This window comes from Macaca thibetana, chromosome 17, assembly GCF_024542745.1.
Source record: "Macaca thibetana thibetana isolate TM-01 chromosome 17, ASM2454274v1, whole genome shotgun sequence".
NCBI classification, from domain to species: Eukaryota; Metazoa; Chordata; class Mammalia; order Primates; family Cercopithecidae; genus Macaca; species Macaca thibetana.
The window spans coordinates 27704777-27724542 of record NC_065594.1 but is presented as its reverse complement, the minus strand read 5'-3'; the positions used below and the strand labels follow the sequence as shown (position 1 = coordinate 27724542).

The 19766-nt window shown below is 43.1% G+C and overlaps 2 protein-coding genes across 4 annotated transcripts in view; both read right to left on the bottom strand.

Moving 5' to 3' along the window:
- Positions 1 to 19766, bottom strand: part of FNDC3A (fibronectin type III domain containing 3A) — a 232182-nt gene that overhangs the window by 14508 nt on the left and 197908 nt on the right. For all 3 annotated transcript variants that reach the window (XM_050766259.1, XM_050766260.1, XM_050766261.1), the window contains 5 exons: positions 10194 to 10332; positions 9103 to 9171; positions 8085 to 8203; positions 4534 to 4639; positions 4271 to 4446 (listed from right to left, as the gene is read on the bottom strand). In XM_050766259.1, the coding sequence (XP_050622216.1) occupies positions 4271 to 4446; positions 4534 to 4639; positions 8085 to 8203; positions 9103 to 9171; positions 10194 to 10332 (609 nt within the window). The remainder of the gene's footprint in view (positions 1 to 4270; positions 4447 to 4533; positions 4640 to 8084; positions 8204 to 9102; positions 9172 to 10193; positions 10333 to 19766) is intronic.
- Positions 5007 to 6221, bottom strand: LOC126940475 (oligosaccharyltransferase complex subunit OSTC-like). The gene has a single exon (XM_050766389.1). It carries the CDS (start codon positions 6033 to 6035, stop codon positions 5586 to 5588), a length of 450 nt encoding a protein of 149 aa, XP_050622346.1. The 5' UTR covers positions 6036 to 6221; the 3' UTR covers positions 5007 to 5585.

Sequence of the window (19766 nt, the reverse complement as noted above, 5' to 3'; positions counted from 1 at the left end):
CCTTAATCACCTATAAAAATGTTAATAAATAGCAGTAGACTTACCAAAGGGTAGGGATTTTAACGTATCAAGTTTCATGAATATTGGTAATAAACCTTAAGAAGGTGAAACCAACTATTCAATGTAACCATTAGGCCCTAAAAACAACAGTATAATACTTTAAAAATAAAAATTTAAAAAGTTTTTCCAAAAGAAAATAGTTTACTCCTTGACCATACTTATTCAGAGTATCAGTGACTTCAGTTAATGTTAAGTCCTTCATTTTTCCTCCAAATCTGATTGCACAGGGAATATACACCATATTGTATCATCATAATGTCATTAAATATCTCAGGCTAATCTTGTGAATGTAACTGTTTTATAACAAAGTAAAAAATTAAGGCTACTATATGTGGCAAACAGAAACAAATGTAAATGTTTCCTTTTGTTTACAGCACTGATTTTAGCTAGACTTTAAATGAAGGTCATCAACTGTCTTGAAATAACCTCAACCTCTGGCTATAAATCCACAGTATAAATATGATGAATAAAGTTAAACTATATACTAATCAATTATAACAACTAATACAGCTCTTGAAAACCAATCTTATGAGAAAAGTATTATTGGATATGGTGAGAAAATACAGACAAATCTGCACAATCTAACATCTATAAAGGGCAAAATCAAAACTCCAACTTCCTTATAGAAACCATTTCATCTGTGTAATTATAAATGTTAAGGAATCTTGCATTTTATAAACAGAAGATGGACTCACTTTAATTATATCAACTTTAAAATTTATATTAATAAGTTTAAAAAATCTTTCCATAAAACTTTATATAGTTTAAAGCTATACACCAATCTATAAATCTCAGAAAATGAAAAAAAAAAAAAAAAAAAAAAAAAAAAAGAAACCTTTTATACTATCACATGTATAAAACAGGAAGTAGACTGTGATTTTGTTTAAGGCAATGCTGGGCTATTTCACAAATCACCACTTCAAATATTTGCACTGCTCAACACTACCGGTTTCTATCATATTCGCAATTAAAAAAAATTCAAATGTTTAAAGTCTTCAGTAAACTCCTTATTCACATTTCCATTATATTTCATGGACTCATAGTAACTATATCCTATTAGAAGCAATGAAAAAAAACAAAAAACAAAACCTGTAGCTATAGGAAACTGCTAGAGAATATGCTTTAATCTCACATGAATACCACCCAAAAATCCTAGATGGCAAATTTACAAAGCAGAGCAAAATGGTGACACAATGTGCCTGCTTTGTGGAAAGTAATCTTGAGATCATCTTGAAAATAAATATTTCATGTAAAAATCAATGAACTATGGCAGATAGTTTTATTAGTAGTTCAAAAATTCTTAATTTAAAACAATAAATTTGAAAACCCATCAATTTTAAAATTCCAAGTATGTTATTATTATTTTTTGAGAAAAGCCTGTTGCCAGGCTGAAGTTCAGTGGCACAATCTCAGCTCACTGCAACCTCCGCCTCCTAGGTTCAAGCGATTCTTGTGCCTCAGCCTCCTGAGTAGCTGGGACTACAGGTGTGGGCACCACCAATCCCAGCTAATTTTTGTATATTTAGTAGAGACGGGGTTTCCCCATGTAGGCCAGGCTGGTCCTGAACTCCCGGCCTGAAGTGATCTGCCAGCCTCGGCCTCCCAAAGTATTGGGATTACAGGCATGAGCTACTGTGCCCAGCCAAAATTCCAAATATAAACGTGTCATTGAAAAGTTTTTTTTCTGTTTGTTATTTATTTGAGACAGAGTCTCACTCTGTTGCCCAGGCTGGATGCAGTCGCATGATCTCAGCTGACTGTAATCTCTGCCTCCCAGGTTCAAGTGATTTTCCTGCCTCAGCCTCCAGAGCAGCTGGGATTATAGGCATGTGCTACTACCCCCAGCTAAGTTTTGCACTTTTTAGTAGAGAAGGGGTTTCACCATATTGGTCAGGCTGGTCTCGAACTTCTGACCTCAAGTGACCCACTCGCCTTGGCCTCCCAAAGTGCTGGGATTACAGGCATTTACCACTGTGCCTGGCCAATATGTCATTTAATAGTATAGACTTACAGACTGCTAGTGGCAGTAAATGATTTACAATAATAAGTATATACAAAAGGTCAGGTGCAGAGGCTCATGCCTGTAATCTCACCACTTTGGGAGGCGAAGGTGGGGGAATCACTTGAGCCCAAGAGTTTGAGACCAACCTGAGAAACATAAGGGGACCCCCATCTCTACAAAAAAGTAAAAAATAAGCCTGGTGTGGTGGTGTGCACCTATAGTCCCTGCTACTCAGGAGGCTTGAGACAGGAGGATCGCTTAAGCTTGGGAGGTTGAGGTTGCAGTGAGCCATGATCATACCATTGCATTCCAGCCTGGGTGACAGAGACCCTGTCTCAAAAAAAAAAAAGTCTGTCTACCTGTCTATACACACACATACCTACAAAGGTATCTACAAATAAAGAGTACTGTTACACATGTGATAAGGCAACCTAATAAAACATATCAGCCACACAAATAATTCAGTTTAGTTCATGGGGAGCATGGAAAGGGCCACTAAATGATAGAAATTTGAGGTTTAGCACAACTATTTATAAGAACTGAAGTAATGATTCTGGTTCCTCAAGTCCCATAGGGATTTAAAAAAGTTTTTCATGACAAATGTCATTTTTTTGGCCTCCCTTTTTTGAGCAAGGTTAATTCATGTCAACAACAACAAAATAATGATGCAAAGCTTCACCATTCTAGCATGCTGAATGGCTTTTATTTAAAATAAAACTGTAAATAGTGTTATTTATAGTACATTATTTATCAGTACTGCTCTCTGGTAGGCATAAATTTTATCTTAAAATCTGGAATAGCTTTAGAAAAGTCTAAAATGTATATTCTTTGGGAATATGGAAAGTAAATATTTACTTAAGGTGATTTTGACAAATTATCACGAACCTGAAAATATAAATTAAGACGTAAGTATTAAAGATGTGATCTTAGCGTACTGCAACCTTGTGAGGCTGACAAGATGGCTTCTTACAGAAAGGAATGACTTGTGTAAGAGCTGCCTAAGTATATAAACTTGATATATAAGAAATTTAGGCCAGGCATAGTGGCTCATGCCTGTAATCCCACAACTTTGGGAGGCCGAGGTGGGTGGATCTCTTGAGCCCAGGAGTTTGAGACCAACCTGGGTAACATGACAAAACCCCCTCTCTACTAAAAATATGAAAAAATTATCCAGGTGTGGTGGTGTGCACCTGTGGTCCCAGCTACTTGGGAGGCTGAGGTGGGAGGGTCACCTGAGCCCAGGAGGCAGAGGTTGCAGAGAGCCAAGATCACACCACTGCACTCCACACTGACCCTGTTTCAAAAAACCAAACAAATAAATTTAAAAGTAAGTTTACAGATGTAAATACAGAACCCTTTTGGACAACAGGATATGAAATATAGTATAGTTCACCAAAATAATGGGTATGGGAGAACTGTCAGTTTAATTCTATAAAATTTTAATTATAGAATAGTTCAAAGAAATCGTTATTTAGTTGATATAGGAAATTACTGCTTTGTCCTTAGGGAACCTGCTTTATTGCAGAGAGATGAGAGGTGTCATAGCTGAGTGGAAAGAGCTTTGGCTCTGGAGTCTGACAAACTCAGGTTTGCAGCTTACCTCTATCACTTATTAGTTTGTACGACTGTGGACAAAATATTTAGCTTTCCTGAACCCCAGTTTCCTTAGTTGTGAAATGGAGATATTACCCACTTTGTCCACTTTTTGGAGTTATATATTAAATACATACAAAACCAGAATAGTTTAAAGCATAAGTTTTTTCTCACTTGGGCAAAAAATCATAATTAGTTGCCAACTGAAAGTAAATGCTACTTCAGCCTCAAAAAACTTCAATCAGCCTCAAAAAACTCAAAAACCTCAAAAACTTCAATCAGCCTCAAAAAACTTCAGTACTTATGATTTTACTTCTACTCTTAAATTGATTAAGTAAACTCTATTAACACTGCCTAAAAGGTAAACTCTAGCCCAGTTGAAGTCCAAAGTGTCATAAACTGTAAGTGAGATCTAAAAATACTGAGATTTCATAAAAATTAAGTTGTGGAATATACTGACTTCTCTTGTATTTATCAATGTATGCTTATTAAAAAATTGTAAAATTTGGAGTCATATGTTAAAGCTAAATGGCCAAATAATGGATATGATGATATATGTTAAAATGAAACATAATCACCATTGTGATGGTAATTCTATCAGTATAGTCTTCTTACCCCCATTTTGTTAGCTGCACGCAGTCTGAAGCTGTATGTCTTTCCAGGAAGAAGGCTGCTCACTGTACATTCTACTTCAGAACCTTGGTAAACTTCTCTAGGTTCATCTTTTTCTATAGGAGACATTTCCACACTGTAACAGGAAATGGGTGATCCACCATCAACCAGAGGGGGTCCTAAAGGTGGAAAGATTGATGCAATTTAACAAGATGAATACTTTCTGTTCTAACTTAATAATAATTTATTACCAAAATGGAAATTACCCCATCGTAACTGTATTTCTTTTGCTTTGGGTCTACCCTGCAATCTGGGAGGGAGGCATGGGCCAGGAGGCACAGCTGGAGTCTGCACAAGTAAAGATTCAGAGACCTGCCAAAACAAAAGCAAAAAGAAAACAAAAATGCCCCAAAACCAAATAATCAGATTGCTTTTGGTAAGGAAACATAACATAAACATAAATATTGCACTGATAATTTGAAATTGTACTTGATTGTCAATGAAAAAGGAATAAAGTTCTGAAAAAAAATCAAAACCCAATTAAATAAAAATTCAAAATTTTCATAGACAAAGACATGTACTGTGCAAGTACTATATACAAAGCAAGTTACTGAAAACGAACTTCAATGAACCCTTCCTTTCCTTTTCCTTCCATAACTAAAGAAAAAAACAACTTCCAACGCAATTTAATGGGCAATATTTTTTATCTTCTCCAAAGGGATCCATAAATCTCTTCTTCTTTTTTTTTTTTTTTAAATTAGAAAAAGTATTTATTTCTGCTCCTTTCATTCATCTTATTGTTCAGGAAACAGTCTTACATACATATCTGAAATAATCTACCATCACACACTCTAGTTAAAGGCAAAGCACCACAGGTAAAGCTGATCAGCTGTCCACAGTTCTCAGCTTATGGAATCTTGCTTCTGGATTTTATGTTAATTTCTGAAAATCAGAAATGTCATCTCCAAAAAATGTTAAGGGGGTTGTAAAAAACAATCACTTTATTTGATATTATAGTTGTAGATATGGAGTCTCTTTTCTTTAAGAAATGAAAAACTAAAAAGAAAATGCCACTCAACATTGTTGGTATAGCAATAGGTCAGCAGGAAAAAAAAAATACTGTGATAAACTTGTCTCTTTAATACCAAGAAGAAATTCTAATGCAAGCTTCAATACGCTTCCTGTTTTTTCACTAGATATTTCTTTTACTGCTGCTCTTCATTCTTTTCCACATGTCATACTGGAGGATTGGTACAGCCTTTAAAACTTCATTGACAGGAGCAAATCCAGTATCCACTGATTTCTTCTCAAAGGCACTCTAACCCATCAGATAGCCTGGCAGTTTCATTCTCATGAATACTCTAGCCATGAAAAAACTCAGTAGGACACAGACGAATCCAATGAACAGAAGAAGAAATCTATTAAGTTTTGGGATATTTGGTGCATTCGATCGGTCCAGGATTATGAAACATAAACCTCCCATTGTAAATAGGAAGCTGGATGCAAGTCCTTCCATAATATATTGTCCATTTACTCTGTAGGCCAAGAAAGCTACTGGCCTCTGATGCCCATGTTCATCAGTCATAGAGCCAACACTTGGAGGTTCAACAATAACATCATAAATTATTCCTCCGGTAATGAGGAAGTAAGACACCACCACCAGAGCATACACAGTCATGGCCGACGGCATGTGCAACCAGGGCGGCTTCTTCAGCTTCAGGTTGGGACATTCGAGCACTAAGAACGGGACACGGTACGAGGTCTCCATGTTGGTGGCAGCAAGAGCCGTTCTCGGCCTCAAGCCCCACGTGCCACCCGGAAACAGGCCCGCCCTCCCTAACAACTGCCCATAAATCTCTTCTAAGGAGGGATGTTTTAATATACTGTATAAGCTGATTGATTGATTGATTTTTAGAGGTGGGGTCTTGGTATGTTGCCCAGGCTGGAGTGCAGTGGCTAGTCACAGGTATGATTACAGCCTCAAATTCTTGAGCTCAAGCAATCCTCCCACATCCAGAGTAGCTGAGACTATACACATTCATCACTGCACCAGGCTTAACTTATACATTAAAAAATTATCTTTCCTTCATCCTTTCCACCTAAAAATAAATCTGAAATCAGGTAAGCTTTTCCAGGCATTTGACATCTTTCTAGGTATTTGATATTGCTTTTAGTTTCTATGCTATATTTATATTTTTAAAAGCCTTTATTTTCAAAGACACTCTGTTAAAAACAATGCCACACTGGGCCGGGCGCGGTGGCTCACGCCTGTAATCCCAACACTTTGGGAGGCTGAGGTGGGTGAATCACAGGGTCAGAAGATTGAGACCATCCTGGCTAAAATGGTGAAACCCAGTCTCTACTAAAAATACAAAAAAATAGCCGGGCGTGGTGGCGGGCTCCTGTAGTCCCAGCTATTCAGGCGGCTGAGGCAGGAGAATGGCGTGAACCCAAGAGGCAGAGCTTGCAGTGAGCCGAGATCGTGCCACTGCACTCCAGCCTGGGCGACAGAGCCAGACTCCGTCTCAAAAACAAACAAAACAACAACAACAAAAAACAAAACAATGACACAAACTCAGTGCCATATTCCTTACGTGCAACATATTAAGGTTCGTATTTAACATTCTTTTTAAACACAAAATATTTGGTCATCTTTTTATTAGAAAGCTATCCTACACAAAAATGCTGTAAAATGCTATAGTAGAACAGGATTTTGTGCATGTGTATGTGTGGCTGCTTTTCTTAAATCCAGGGAGATTTTCTTACTGGATAAAATGAAGCAATTGGAGGACAAGCCAGCTGGGCAGGACTCACACTCAGTTTCACATTAGTTTCATTTTCAACAAAATGCCTATATTTCATTTTTAAAAAAGAATACTTTCATTGCATTAAATTCCATTTTGAAAAAAAAAAAACAAAACAAAAACAGCCATTATGAATGATCCAAGAAAGCATTCTTGGTTTAATTCATTTAAAAAAAAAAAATCACTTGGCCAGGTATGGTGGCTTATGCCTGTAATCCCAGCACTGTGGGAGGCCGAGGCCAGTGGATCACGAGATCAGGAGTTCAAGGCTAGCCTGGCCAACATGGTAAAACCGCGTCTCTACTAAAAATACAACAGTTAGCCAGGCGTGGTGGTGGGCACCTGTAGTCCCAGCTACTCGGGAGGCTGAAGCAGGAGAATTCTTGAACCCAGGAGGCAGAGGCTGCAGTGAGCCCCGATCGTGCCACTGCACTCCAGCCTGGGCGACAGAGTGAGACTCCATTTCAAAAAAAAAAAAATCACTCTTATTAATAAACATATGTCCCTAGAACATTATGTCTTTATATCAATGGTACACTTTAAGTTCATTTTGATTACTGAGTCTCTAATAAAAAAATAATGGCCAACTTTTTTGGAATGAGTAAATATTAGAAAGTAGATTTAAATAGTAGATACTATTTTATGATGTGTCCTCACACACATAATTTATGGAGCAGTAAATCAGTCTATAATTATTTTATTTCTATTTCTGCTTAGTATGGTTATTAAGCATCATTCTCAAATTTATCTTTATAAAATTTTCTCCAATGTTTTCATGTATTTGTTTTTCCAAAGCTGAATACCAACCAGACAACAGACATACACTGAATACTTACTGTGAGCTAAGTACGACATTAGAATATTTTGGTCACTATTAAATTAATCAAACAGGTTACAGAAGTTACTTTGCTCCATTTGTGGGTATGTTTCAATATTTGAAGTGGCACCTGGTGATCCTACCCCATTTAGCCAAACCTAACACCACCACAAAAGAATCTACATATAAGTATTACCGCACTCTGTCCTCCATCACTGATGCAGTAAACTCGTAAACGATAGAAACAGCCTGGATTCAGTCGATCACAAAGATGTTCCCTGGTAGCGCCACTGTATATCATTTCCCATTTGTTTCCTGTAAGGTGAGGAATTGTGTTCAATCAGATACTAGGTAATGTTTAACGTTTTGGTATCATGGACACATCAGGTATCCTAGCTTCACAAAGTAAGTATTTATGTAATTTGTCAGAAACAATTTAGGCTTGTTTCGGTTTCCTGGAAATGATCTAATTTTCTTTATATGTGCAACTTCCTAGACAAGTCTGCATGGCTTCATGGAAGTGAAATATCTCTGTAATTCTGTACAGACTTTGGCCTAGATTGATAATTTACTTTTAATTAAGCATTTTAAATGTGTTTACTGGTCCAGTAATAACGTTATAGCACACAAAGAGTACAAAAAACCAGTATCAGAGGAAGTCTAGTCCTAATTAAAAGACATCCTTTTTTTTTTGGCAGGAAATAGGTCATTTCATAGAAATACACACTGCTAAATGTGCGATTCAAGAATAAAGTTCACTAGTCATAAAACTTACTACTAAAACTAGTATGATGTGAGTTAAATTTTAGAAGTTAATCCTTCTCTATCTGTATATAAATCTAACTGAATAAATTAACCTTCAGAAGATTCATAGTATCTAAAGACTTGGTCTAGGTGTATAGAGGCTGAGTAATGTAAACAAATGAGAACAAAAAGAACATGTAAATGCAATGATACAGGTGTACAGCACTCTTACATTTGATTCACTGTACTTCTGGAAATCACTATTTAAAGTGGACCGTAACAGGCAAAATCCTAACTGCTAGAAACAAAGAAAAAAAAATCCAGGACAGCCCAAAGTGAAGTAAACATCTTTTTACAGTGCCTTATGAAAAGCAGGAAGAAAGAAAAGATATAACATAAAATGTAAAGCCATAAAGAACAGAAAGAGACTAGCTGGAATAAATCTATCAGTGTTTAATATCCATTCATACCGTTAGAACCTTCTGCCATCTCCACCACATATTTATTGATGGCTGCTCCGCCATTGTCTTTTGGTGGATCTATCCAAAGAAGCAAAGTAGTATTAAGCAAAGTACAAAACAACATAAAAATGATTAAAAAACCTAATAAACAGAATACCAAACTAGGTTTAAAAAAAAAAAATCACCTGCAATGACTTAATACCAGTACCCAATTACTCCATGCTGTTGTCATCTGCTTTCACTTAATTTACCATATTTAAAATAGGGCTCTCTATAACAATTTTTAATGGCTGCATGATACTCCACTTGCTTTATTTATTTTTATTTTTTTTTTTTAGATGGAGTCTCGCTCTGTCACCCAGGCTGCAATGCAATGGTACGATCTTGACTCACTGCAACCTCTGCTTCCTGGGTTCAAGTGATTTTCCTTCCTCAGCCTCCTGAGTAGCTGGGACTACAGGCATGTGCCGCCATGCCCAGCTAATTTTTATATTTTTAGTAGAGACGGGGTTTCACCATGTTGGCCAGGCTGGTCTCAAACTCCTGACCTCAGGTGATCTGCCTGCCTTGGCCTCCAAAAGTGTTGGGATTACAGGTGTGAGCCACCATGCCCAGCCTCCATTTACTTTAGATGTTAAGGTTGTTTGAAATTTTTGAATATTATAAATATCACTGAAGCATTTTTACTAGTCTGAATTTTTCAGGCAAGGGTCAAGTTTATGGGATCTTTGTTTTTCCATTAGGGATGTAGGTAGGTGGTCGATAAATGTTTGTTTTCAATGAATGGTTTTCATTTCTCATGAGAGCCAGATGACCCAGGTGACTTTAGCTGCAAGTTCAGTAATCTTTCATTTCACACAGTGCTACCCCTGCTCATTATCTTACAATGGATCGCAAGTTGCTCTTTATAATATCTTAACCTACCATGTATGAGTATAAGGTTTTCCACAAAAAATATACCCAATGAATGACTCTCACATTTCTTTTTGGACTGTCTTGAGATAACAAATTTACTCAAATATCTTTAAAATTATCTTCATATTCAAATTATTTTAATCAAACACAAAAGTGATAATGTATAAACATGCACAATATCTTACCCCAAGTTATTTTAAAACTGTGTGAATGTATCTTTCCTTTCACTGAAGGCTTTACAGGTATGCCTGGTTTATCAGGGCAAGTAGTAAATTCTACTACTTCACTTGGATTACTTTTACCTTCTGAGTTGTAAGCAATAACCTGTGATGAGAACACAAAGACATAAAATAATGCATTTGATACCTAATGATACTGGCTTAATGAACAAAGTGATAGGAGACAAACAGCTTCAACCAAATGATAAAATACATTTTTTTAGCTTGGAATGGTTTGTTCTTTGAGAACTGCTTGACTCCAATAGATACTTGGCATGTATGAAGAGTATGAAACTGTACTTCCCTTTTTAGAGTCCGTCCTGGGAATACAAGTGTAAAACCTAACATTTTGATACTAAATAAGAATCAAAGGAACAAGCTATAATCTGGTGATTCTTGATGGGCTTTAGGCTTGCTTTGTTTCTTCTTTTAATATTCTTCGTGGGTTTAGAAAGAGGTCCATACATTCTTTGAATCTCCTTTCTTCAAAACGTGAAGTTTAATCCCCCTTCCCTTGTGTGCATGTTATACTTAATCACTCACTCTAACAAACAGAATACAGCAGAAATGACAGTGTGTGTAACTTCCCTATGGAAAAATTCATGTGGTAAGGAACTGAGATTCCTGGAGACAACCATGTGAGTGAACTTGAAAGCAGACTCCAGTCCCAGGAGAGCCTTGAGATGACTGCAATCCCAGTTGACATCCTGATTACAACCTCATAGAGACCCTGCATTAGAATTACCAGTTAAGCTGGTTCTCAATTCCTGACCCACAGAAACTATAAGTTTGTTTTCTCAAGCTGCTAAATTTTGGGATAATTTTTTATAAAGCAATAGAGAAATATAATTCCAATCTAGGTATTATTCTATTATAGACATTTAACTATACCTGTATTGTTACATTTTCTCCTCTCCTGAACTTAAAGATCCTCAAGTCCAATACCAAACCATGATTTTTTCTTCTCTAAACCTGCCCCTCTTTTTCTCTCCCCACAGTAAAAAGCTCTACCCATCTACCTAGTTGCTCAAGTTAAAAGTGTTAGAGACAAACCGCCCCAAAAAAGCTTTGTGCTACTTTGTACTGCTGACACTCCCCATAAACCTCTCCATGCTGCCCACCCCTCCCCCTTATGCTCTGCAACTCTTCTCTGTGAGGCCCACCTTTCCCTCTGAGCCCCTTTACATTTCTAAGCCCTTATCTAGGTGCCACTGAAACTAGGCCGCATAAAACTTAGAAACTAGGCCTCATAAAAAAGAACTTAAAAAAATTAACACCAGGTGGCTCTGGATAGGGTCCCACCCTGCCTCAATAGGGTCCCACCCTGATAGGGTCCCACCCTGCCAATTCCGGGAAACAACCTCATGGGGTCCCACCCTGCCAATTCCGGGGGTCCCACCCTGCCTCGAAGTTCCCGGAATCAACAACTCCAGGAAAAAACCTCATAAGGTCCTGCTCTAACCAATTAGAACAAGACACCTTGCTCAGGCCATAGACAGACCCAATTACCACGCGCCTAAAGCTTTGTTTGAATTTCGCGCCCTAAGCTGTGTTTGAACTTGTGTTTGCCTATATAAACAGCCTGTAACAAGCAGTCAGGGTCCCAGGGCCAACTTAGAGCTTGGGACCCTAGCGCGCTAGTAATAAATAACTCTGCTGTGAATCTCGTGTCGGTGATCCTTCGCGGCGACCCCTGCCCAGGAAGGAATCGACAACATTTGGTGCGTTGGCCGGGAAGTGGGGTCGTCCGAGGACCCCCGACCCATCCGGCGGAGACCCATCTGGCCCGGGCCACGGACTGCTGACTGAACGGACCTACCAGGTACTTTCGTTTTGTTCTGTCTGTCTTGCCGGCTAACTCTGAACTCTGGGGAGTACTCCTTCTGAATTAAGTGGGGAAGGGGGACAGACGTGTCTGGCACCTTCCCACTTACGCCCCGGGGGACGCCCTGGTGGTAGTCTGGGAGAAGGCTGACGACTCAGTCAGCCTCTTCAAATCTGTAGGCAGGCCGCCCCTGCCGTCTGAATATTTTGTAATCTTGTGGCGCCACTCTCTGGCCGCGCGGCTTCTCCTTACTTGTCTGGTCTTTGTTTTTGTTACTTTCGTTTTGTCCTTGTTATACGTGGACGAAATAAGACAGACGTTGACGACTCCTTTGTCTCTGACCCTGACTCACTTCCCTGACGTTCGGGCTCGAGCCCACAACCTCTCCATAGAAGTCCGTAAAGGATGATGGCGAAAATTCTGCTCGTCCGAGTGGCCTACCCTCCATGTTGGGTGGCCCCGGGACGGAACATTTGACCTCCCAATTATCTTACAGGTTAAAGCAACAGTGATGGATCCTGGGCCACACGGATACCCAGACCAGGTGGCCTACATAATTACTTGGGAGGATCTGGTCCGAAACCCTCCCTCTTGGGTGAAACCCTTCCTCCATTCCCCTTCCCCATCCCAATCTACCCTCCTTGCCTTAGAAGCCCCAAAGAATCGGAATCCGGACCCGCATAAGCCAGTCCTCCCAGATGAACCCCAGAGGGACCTCCTCCTTCTTGATCCCCTGCCTCCTCCACCTCAAAACCCCCTTCTGGGACCTCCACCTTACACTTCACCCTTGCCCCCTGTCTTGTCCCCAGCTCTTTCCTCTACCGCCTCGGCCCCTACCCTTTCTCCAACTTCTCCCTCGGCCCCTCCCTCCACCCCTTCTCCTTCTCCAGCCCCACCCAAACTCACCCCTCGGACGCCGCCGCCGACACCTCCTCGTCTCCGCTTGCGGCGGACTGAGGACCCAGAAGGCCCTTCCACTTAGCAATCCTCCCTTTTTCCCCTCCGTACTGTCAATCGCACGGTCCAGTACTGGCCCTTACCTCTACAACTGGAAAACCCATAACCCTTCCTTTTCCTAAGACCCCCAGGCCCTAACCTCGTTAATAAAATCCATTCTCCTCACTCACCAGCCCACTTGGGATGATTGCCAGCAACTCTTGCAGGTCCTCCTAAACACTGAAGAAAGGCAGCAAGTCCTCCTGGAGGCCCGGAAAAATGTGCCAGGACCAGGAGGCCTCCCAACCCAACTTCCCAATAAAATAGACGAGGGATTTCCCCTCACCCGCCCAGACTGGGACTATGAAACGGCACCAGGTAGGGAGAGTCTCCAAATCTATCGCCAGGCTCTGTTGGCGGGTCTCAAAGGGGCAGGAAAGCGCCCCACAAATTTGGCCAAGGTAAGGACCATAACTCAGGAAAGGGATGAAAGCCCGGCAGCCTTCATGGAAAGGCTTCTGGAAGGGTTCCAAATATATACCCCATTAGACCCAGAGGCCCTAGAACATAAGGCTACCGTAGCTATGGCATTCATAGACCAAGCTGCATTAAATATCAAAGGAAAACTCCAAAGACTAGATGGAATCCAAACCTATAGATTACAGGAATTGGTTAAGGAGGCAGAAAAAGTGTATAATAAGAGAGAAACCCCTGAGGAAAGGGAAGCCAGGTTAGCGAAGGAACAGATAGAGCGAGAGGATCGTAAGAACCGAGTGAAGGATAAGCATTTAACAAAAATCCTGGCGGCAGTTGTGAGAGAGAAAGGACCAGGGAGAGAGGGAGAGAAGCGGAGGCGGCCGGCTGGCCCCCGTGTCTTCGCATCATGGCAGCCACCGCTATGCTGGTCAAGGACTCTGCTAAGTTAACCCTTGGGCAGCCACTAACTGTTATTACCCCACATGCTCTAGAGGCCATAGTGCGGCAGCCCCCGGACCGGTGGATAACCAACGCACGCCTAACCCACTACCAGGCCCTCCTACTGGACACGGACCGCGTCCAGTTTGGCCCTCCGGTCACCCTAAACCCTGCTACGCTGCTGCCGGTACCAGAAGACCAACCAAGCCCACACGATTGTCGGCAAGTACTGGCTGAGACCCATGGAACACGGGAAGACCTTAAAGACCAAGAACTCCCAGACGCGGATCATACCTGGTACACAGACGGCAGCAGTTATCTTGACTCAGGTACCCGGAGGGCGGGAGCGGCGGTAGTAGATGGCCACAACACCATTTGGGCACAATCACTACCTCCTGGCACGTCTGCACAGAAGGCTGAGTTAATAGCACTAACCAAGGCCCTAGAGCTGTCCAAGGGAAAGAAAGCTAACATTTATACTGATAGCCGGTATGCCTTTGCAACGGCTCATACTCATGGAAATATCTATGAAAGAAGAGGTCTCCTAACCTCAGAAGGAAAGGAAATCAAGAACAAAGTTAAAATAATTGCCTTATTAAAAGCCCTTTTTCTTCCTCAAGAAGTGGCTATAATTCACTGCCCCGGGCATCAGAAAGGACAGGATCCAGTCGCAGTAGGACGAAACCAGCCACATAACTATTGAACATACTTATACCCCAGAAGACCAGGAAAAAGCAAAAGCCATAGGGGCTATAAAGAACAAAGACACTAAAAACTAGGAAAAAGGAGGAAAAATAGTCCTTCCCCAAAAGGAGGCCCTGGCAATGATCCAGCAGATACATGCCTGGACATACTTGAGTAATCAAAAGCTAAAATTACTGATTGAAAAAACTGACTTTCTAATCCCAAAGGCAAGTACCCTCGTAGAACAAGTGACATCTGCCTGTAAGGTCTGTCAGCAGGTAAACGCTGGGGCTACCCGAGTGCCAGAAAGGAAACGAACTCGTGGTAACCGCCCAGGAGTCTATTAGGAAACAGACTTCACTGAAGTAAAACCTCACTATGCTGGATATAAGTACTTACTGGTGTTTGTAGATACCTTTTCAGGATGGGTAAAAGCCTACCCCACCCGGCAAGAAACGGCACACATAGTAGCCAAGAAAATTTTAGAAGAAATCTTTCCTAGATTCGGACTTCCCAAGGTAATTAGGTCAGATAACGGGCCGGCCTTCGTTTCTCAGGTAAGTCAGGGGCTCGCCAGGATATTGGGAATTAATTGGAAATTACATTGTGCCTATAGACCCCAGAGCTCAGGACAGGTAAAAAGAATAAATAGAACAATAAAAGAGACCCTTACTAAATTGACCTTAGAGACTGGTTTAAAAGATTGGAGACGCCTCCTATCCTTAGCTCTGTTAAGGGCCCAAAATACACCTAACCGTTTTGGGCTCACTCCATATGAAATCCTCTATGGAGGACCTCCCCCTTTGTCAACCTTACTTAACTCCTTCTCCCCCTCCGATCCTAAAACTGACCTACAGGCTCGGCTAAAAGGACTCCAAGCAGTACAGGCCCAAATCTGGGCCCCCTTGGCAGAACTGTACCAACCAGGACATCCACAGACCAGTCACCCCTTCCAGGTGGGAGACTCTGTCTACGTTAGACGGCACCGTACTCAAAGACTAAAGCCTCGGTAGAAAGGACCCTACATTGTTCTCCTGACCACGCCCACAGCCATAAAGGTTGACGGAATCTCCACTTAGATCCACGCATCCCACGCCAAGGCTGCTCCAGAGACGTCCGGACGAACACCACTTGAGACATGGAAACTCCGACGCTCCGCGGACCCGCTCAAGATAAGACTCTCTCGTATCTAACTCCTTGCTTATTGTTTGCCCTTCTTCCCTGCGCCGTCTCTAGTGTAGTTTTTGACGCTAACCCCCACCGGCCGTTTAGCCTGACCTGACAGATAATTAATTTTAATAATCAAGAGGTCTTAAATAAGACCTCCGAGAATGCTCCTATAAAGACTTGGTTTCCAGACCTCTATTTCAACCTAAAAAAAAAAAAAATATATATATATATATAGCAGAAAAGATAAAAGACACAGGCCCCCGGTTTACTGGTCCCACAGGAGTCCTATTAAGAACTCCTCAGGATAGACAAGAATGGAAAGGACAGGCTAGAAAGGTGTCCATCAGCCGGAACGGGTTTTATGCCTGTCCCGGATTCAGGACAGGACAAATAAAAAAAACTTGTAGAGATCTGACTCACTTATATTGCAAAAGCTGGTCCTGTGTGACTACTAATAATAAAAAGTAGAAACAGGCCACAAAACCTTAGTATATAACCATGTCCTTTGTCCAGCCCTGTACCACAACCCGATATTCGGAAAATTGCAACCTGGTTCGCATCAAGTTTGAAGATGCGGCAAAATCTGATAACAGATAAATAACAACAAGGTTAATATAAGGTCTCTATTTATACCAGCACAACCCGCCTAAAATTCCCCTCCAAATCAGACTATTAGTCAATCCAGACACTGCCCCTGTTGCAGTAAGGCCAAACCAGGTTTTATTAGAAGCTAGGAAGCCCCCGGTTTCCATATCGGAGAAGCCCCAACTAAAAGCTCCTCAAAGCACTTCCCCGCCCTTAATCTCCCTCACCCTCGCCGACATGTTAGGAATTAGGGTAGCGGCTAGAGTTGAGACCAGGACAGCAGCCCTAGTGCATGGTAACCATCATCTGCAACAACTTAAAGTAGCCATAGATAAAGACCTTAGAGCCATAGAACAATCTATCACAAAACTTGAAGAGTCCTTAACTTCTCTGTCTGAAGTTGTATTACAAAACCTACGAGGACTAGAAATTGTCTTTCTGAAAGAGGGCGGGCTCTGTGCAGCCCTAAAAAAGCAATGTTGTTTTTATGCAGATCATTCAAGAATAGTTAAAGATTCTATGGCAAAACTAAGAAAAAAATTAGACCAAAAAAAAAAAAAAAAAAGAGAAAAAATCTCAACAAAGTTAGTTTAAAAATTAGTACAACCAATCCCCTTGGCTTAGCACCCTAATCTCCACCATCTTAGGACCCCTCATCCTGCTCACGCTCATCCTGACTTTCAGGCCATGCATACTCAACCGCTTACTCACCCTTATTAAAAATAGAATAAACATAGTACATGCTATGGTTCTGACCCAACAATACCAGACCCTCAGGACTGAAGAAGAGGCTCAAGATTGAGCCTCTGACACAAAAAGAGGAGGGAATGAAACTAGGCCGCATAAAACTTAGAAACTAGGCCTCATAAAAAAGAACTTAAAAAATTAACACCAGGTGGCTCTGGATAGGGTCCCACCCTGCCTCAATAGGGTCCCACCCTGATAGGGTCCCACTGAAAGGAGCTGGGCACATTCCTCAGCCCCGGGCTCAAAACTCCCTGAGCCTAGCACAAACACATCCCATCCTCCCATCCCACCACCATATATCTCTCAAACTCCCTGAGCCCAGTATAAACACCACCTGGAAAGTCTCCGATAAGGGGACAGCCGTTCAAGGTTACTGAAAGCGCAGGAGCCAAAAGAATTTCTTTGTTCCCCTACAACTTTCGGGCTATAAAAAGCAAACGCTCGCATTGTTCAGGGCCCTCTTGTATACTGTGTAAAGGAGGGACCAAGTTCGAACTTGTAGTAAAGATCCTTGCCGCTTGGCTTTGACTCTGGACTCTGGTGGTCTTCTTTGGGGAACAAACAGTCTGGGCATAACATCTGGGGGCTCGTCCGGGATTCCCCAAGCCCACCAGACCCCTGGTCAACGGATCTTCTAAGATCGATCTACTGATAGGTGAGCTGGCTCGTCTCCGTTTGTCTGTCTGTGTCTGTGTGTCTGTTCTGAATCTGAATCTGTGACTCGCGAGGTCTGAAACTGAGGCTGGCACAGTCCTGGCGGACGCGCTATAGGACGGTCAGTGGAGACCGGTGGGAGACGTCCCCTGGCTCTCTTCTGATTTAAATTGCGATCTGAGTTGCCGGAGCGCATTCGCGATCCGGGCAACAGCTGAATCTGACCCCGGTCCCCGGGTGCGCGCTCGCTGTCTGAATTGCCCCGGTCCCCGGGTGCGCGCTCGCTGTCTGAATTGCCCCGGTCCCCGGGTGCGCGCTCGCTGTCTGAATTGCCCCGGTCCCCGGGTGCGCGCTCGCTGTCTGAATTGCCCCGGTCCCCGGGCTCCCGGCTTCCGGCGCCGCGCTCCCGGCCCGGTCCCCGGGCTCCCGGCTTCCGGCTCGCAGCCCCGGTCCCCGGGCTCCCGGCTTCCGGCGCCGCGCTCCCGGCCCAGTCCCCGGGCTCCCGGCTTCCGGCGCCGCGCTCGCGGCCCCGGTCCTCCGGCGCGCGCTTCCGGCCCGGTCCCCGGGCTCCCGGCTTCCGGCGCCGCGCTCCCGGCCCGGTCCCCGGGCTCCCGGCTTCCGGCGCCGCGCTCCCGGCCCTGGTCCCCGGGCTCCTGGCTTTCGGCGCCGCGCCTGTGGCCCCGGTCCCCGGGCTCCCGGCTTCCGGCGCAGATTTCCTTTACAGGGATTCTAACCCACATTCCTTTACAAAAAGAGACACAGAAAGTGAGACTGGGGAGAGGGAGAGAATGAGTGAGAGAGAGACCATAAGAGACGGGAGAGGGAGAAAGTGAGAAGGGAAATCGGAAAGAGAAAGGGGATGAAACGGCAGACGTGGAGAGTCAGAGAGAGAGACAGAAAGAAAAAGAGACTGAGTGTGAAGGAGAAAGGACACGGGATGACAGAGAGGAAGAGAGCGCGCGCGAATGAAAGAGCAGGAGAGAGCAGGCGGAGGGGAGGCAGCCGGCACTCATGGGCCTGCTAAAAGGGAAAGTAACTTTGAGGGGCCGGCGGGGCGGACGCAAAGGCGTACTTCGCGGACTAGCCCCCCTCCAGCCGCCTGACTCCACGGTGGCTTTACCCCTCCGGGAAATAGGACCCCCAGATGACACAGGAATCCCCAGGCTCCAGTACTGGCCATTCTCCACCAGTAATCTGTATAACTGGAAAACTCAGAGTGCTCGGTTTTCAGACAACCCCAAAGATCTACTGGCTTTACTGGATAGTGTCATGTTCACCCACCAGCCCACTTGAGACGATTGTCAGCAGCTCCTCCGAATCTTGTTTACCACGGAGGAGCGAGAGAAAATACAGGTAGAAGCTAGAAAGCTGGTCCCAGGGGACGACGGTCAACCGACTGCCAACCCCGACCTCATAAACGCGACCTTTCCTCTGACCAGGCCGGCATGGGACTACAACACGGCAGAAGGTAGGGGACGGCTACGCCTTTATCGCCAGACTCTAATGGCAGGTCTCCGGGCAGCTGCTCGCAAGCCCACTAATTTGGCTAAAGTATATTCTATTCTGCAAGAAAAGACAGAGAGCCTAGCCACCTACTTAGAAAAATTAATGGAAGCTTTTAGACAGTACACCCCCATAGATCCAGAGGCTCCAGGAAGTCAGGCAGCCCCAGATATTAAAAGAAAACTCCAGAAATTAGAAGACTTGGAAGGAAAGCGGATTCAGGACCTCCTTCAGATAGCCCAGCGGGTTTACAATAACAGAAATACTCCAGAAGAAAGGCAATTTAAGGCCACTGAAAAAAATGACCAAGGTCCTGGCAGCAGTAGTACAGAAAAAGCATCTACAGCCAGAGTACACCCCAACCCAGGCGGCCCCCCAAGACATGATAATCTGAAAAAAGACCAATGTGCCTACTGCAAGGAGGCTGGCCACTAGGTAAGAGACTGCCCCAAAAAGAAACAACGAGGACAGGGACCTCCTAGGTCTACACCCGTACTAGTCACTCAAGATGAAGACTAGGG

Bases quoted from the DNA above. Each gene is read 5' to 3' on its own strand.
- LOC126940475 (XM_050766389.1), bottom strand. From the start codon at position 6,035: ATGGAGACCTCGTACCGTGTCCCGTTCTTAGTGCTCGAATGTCCCAAC.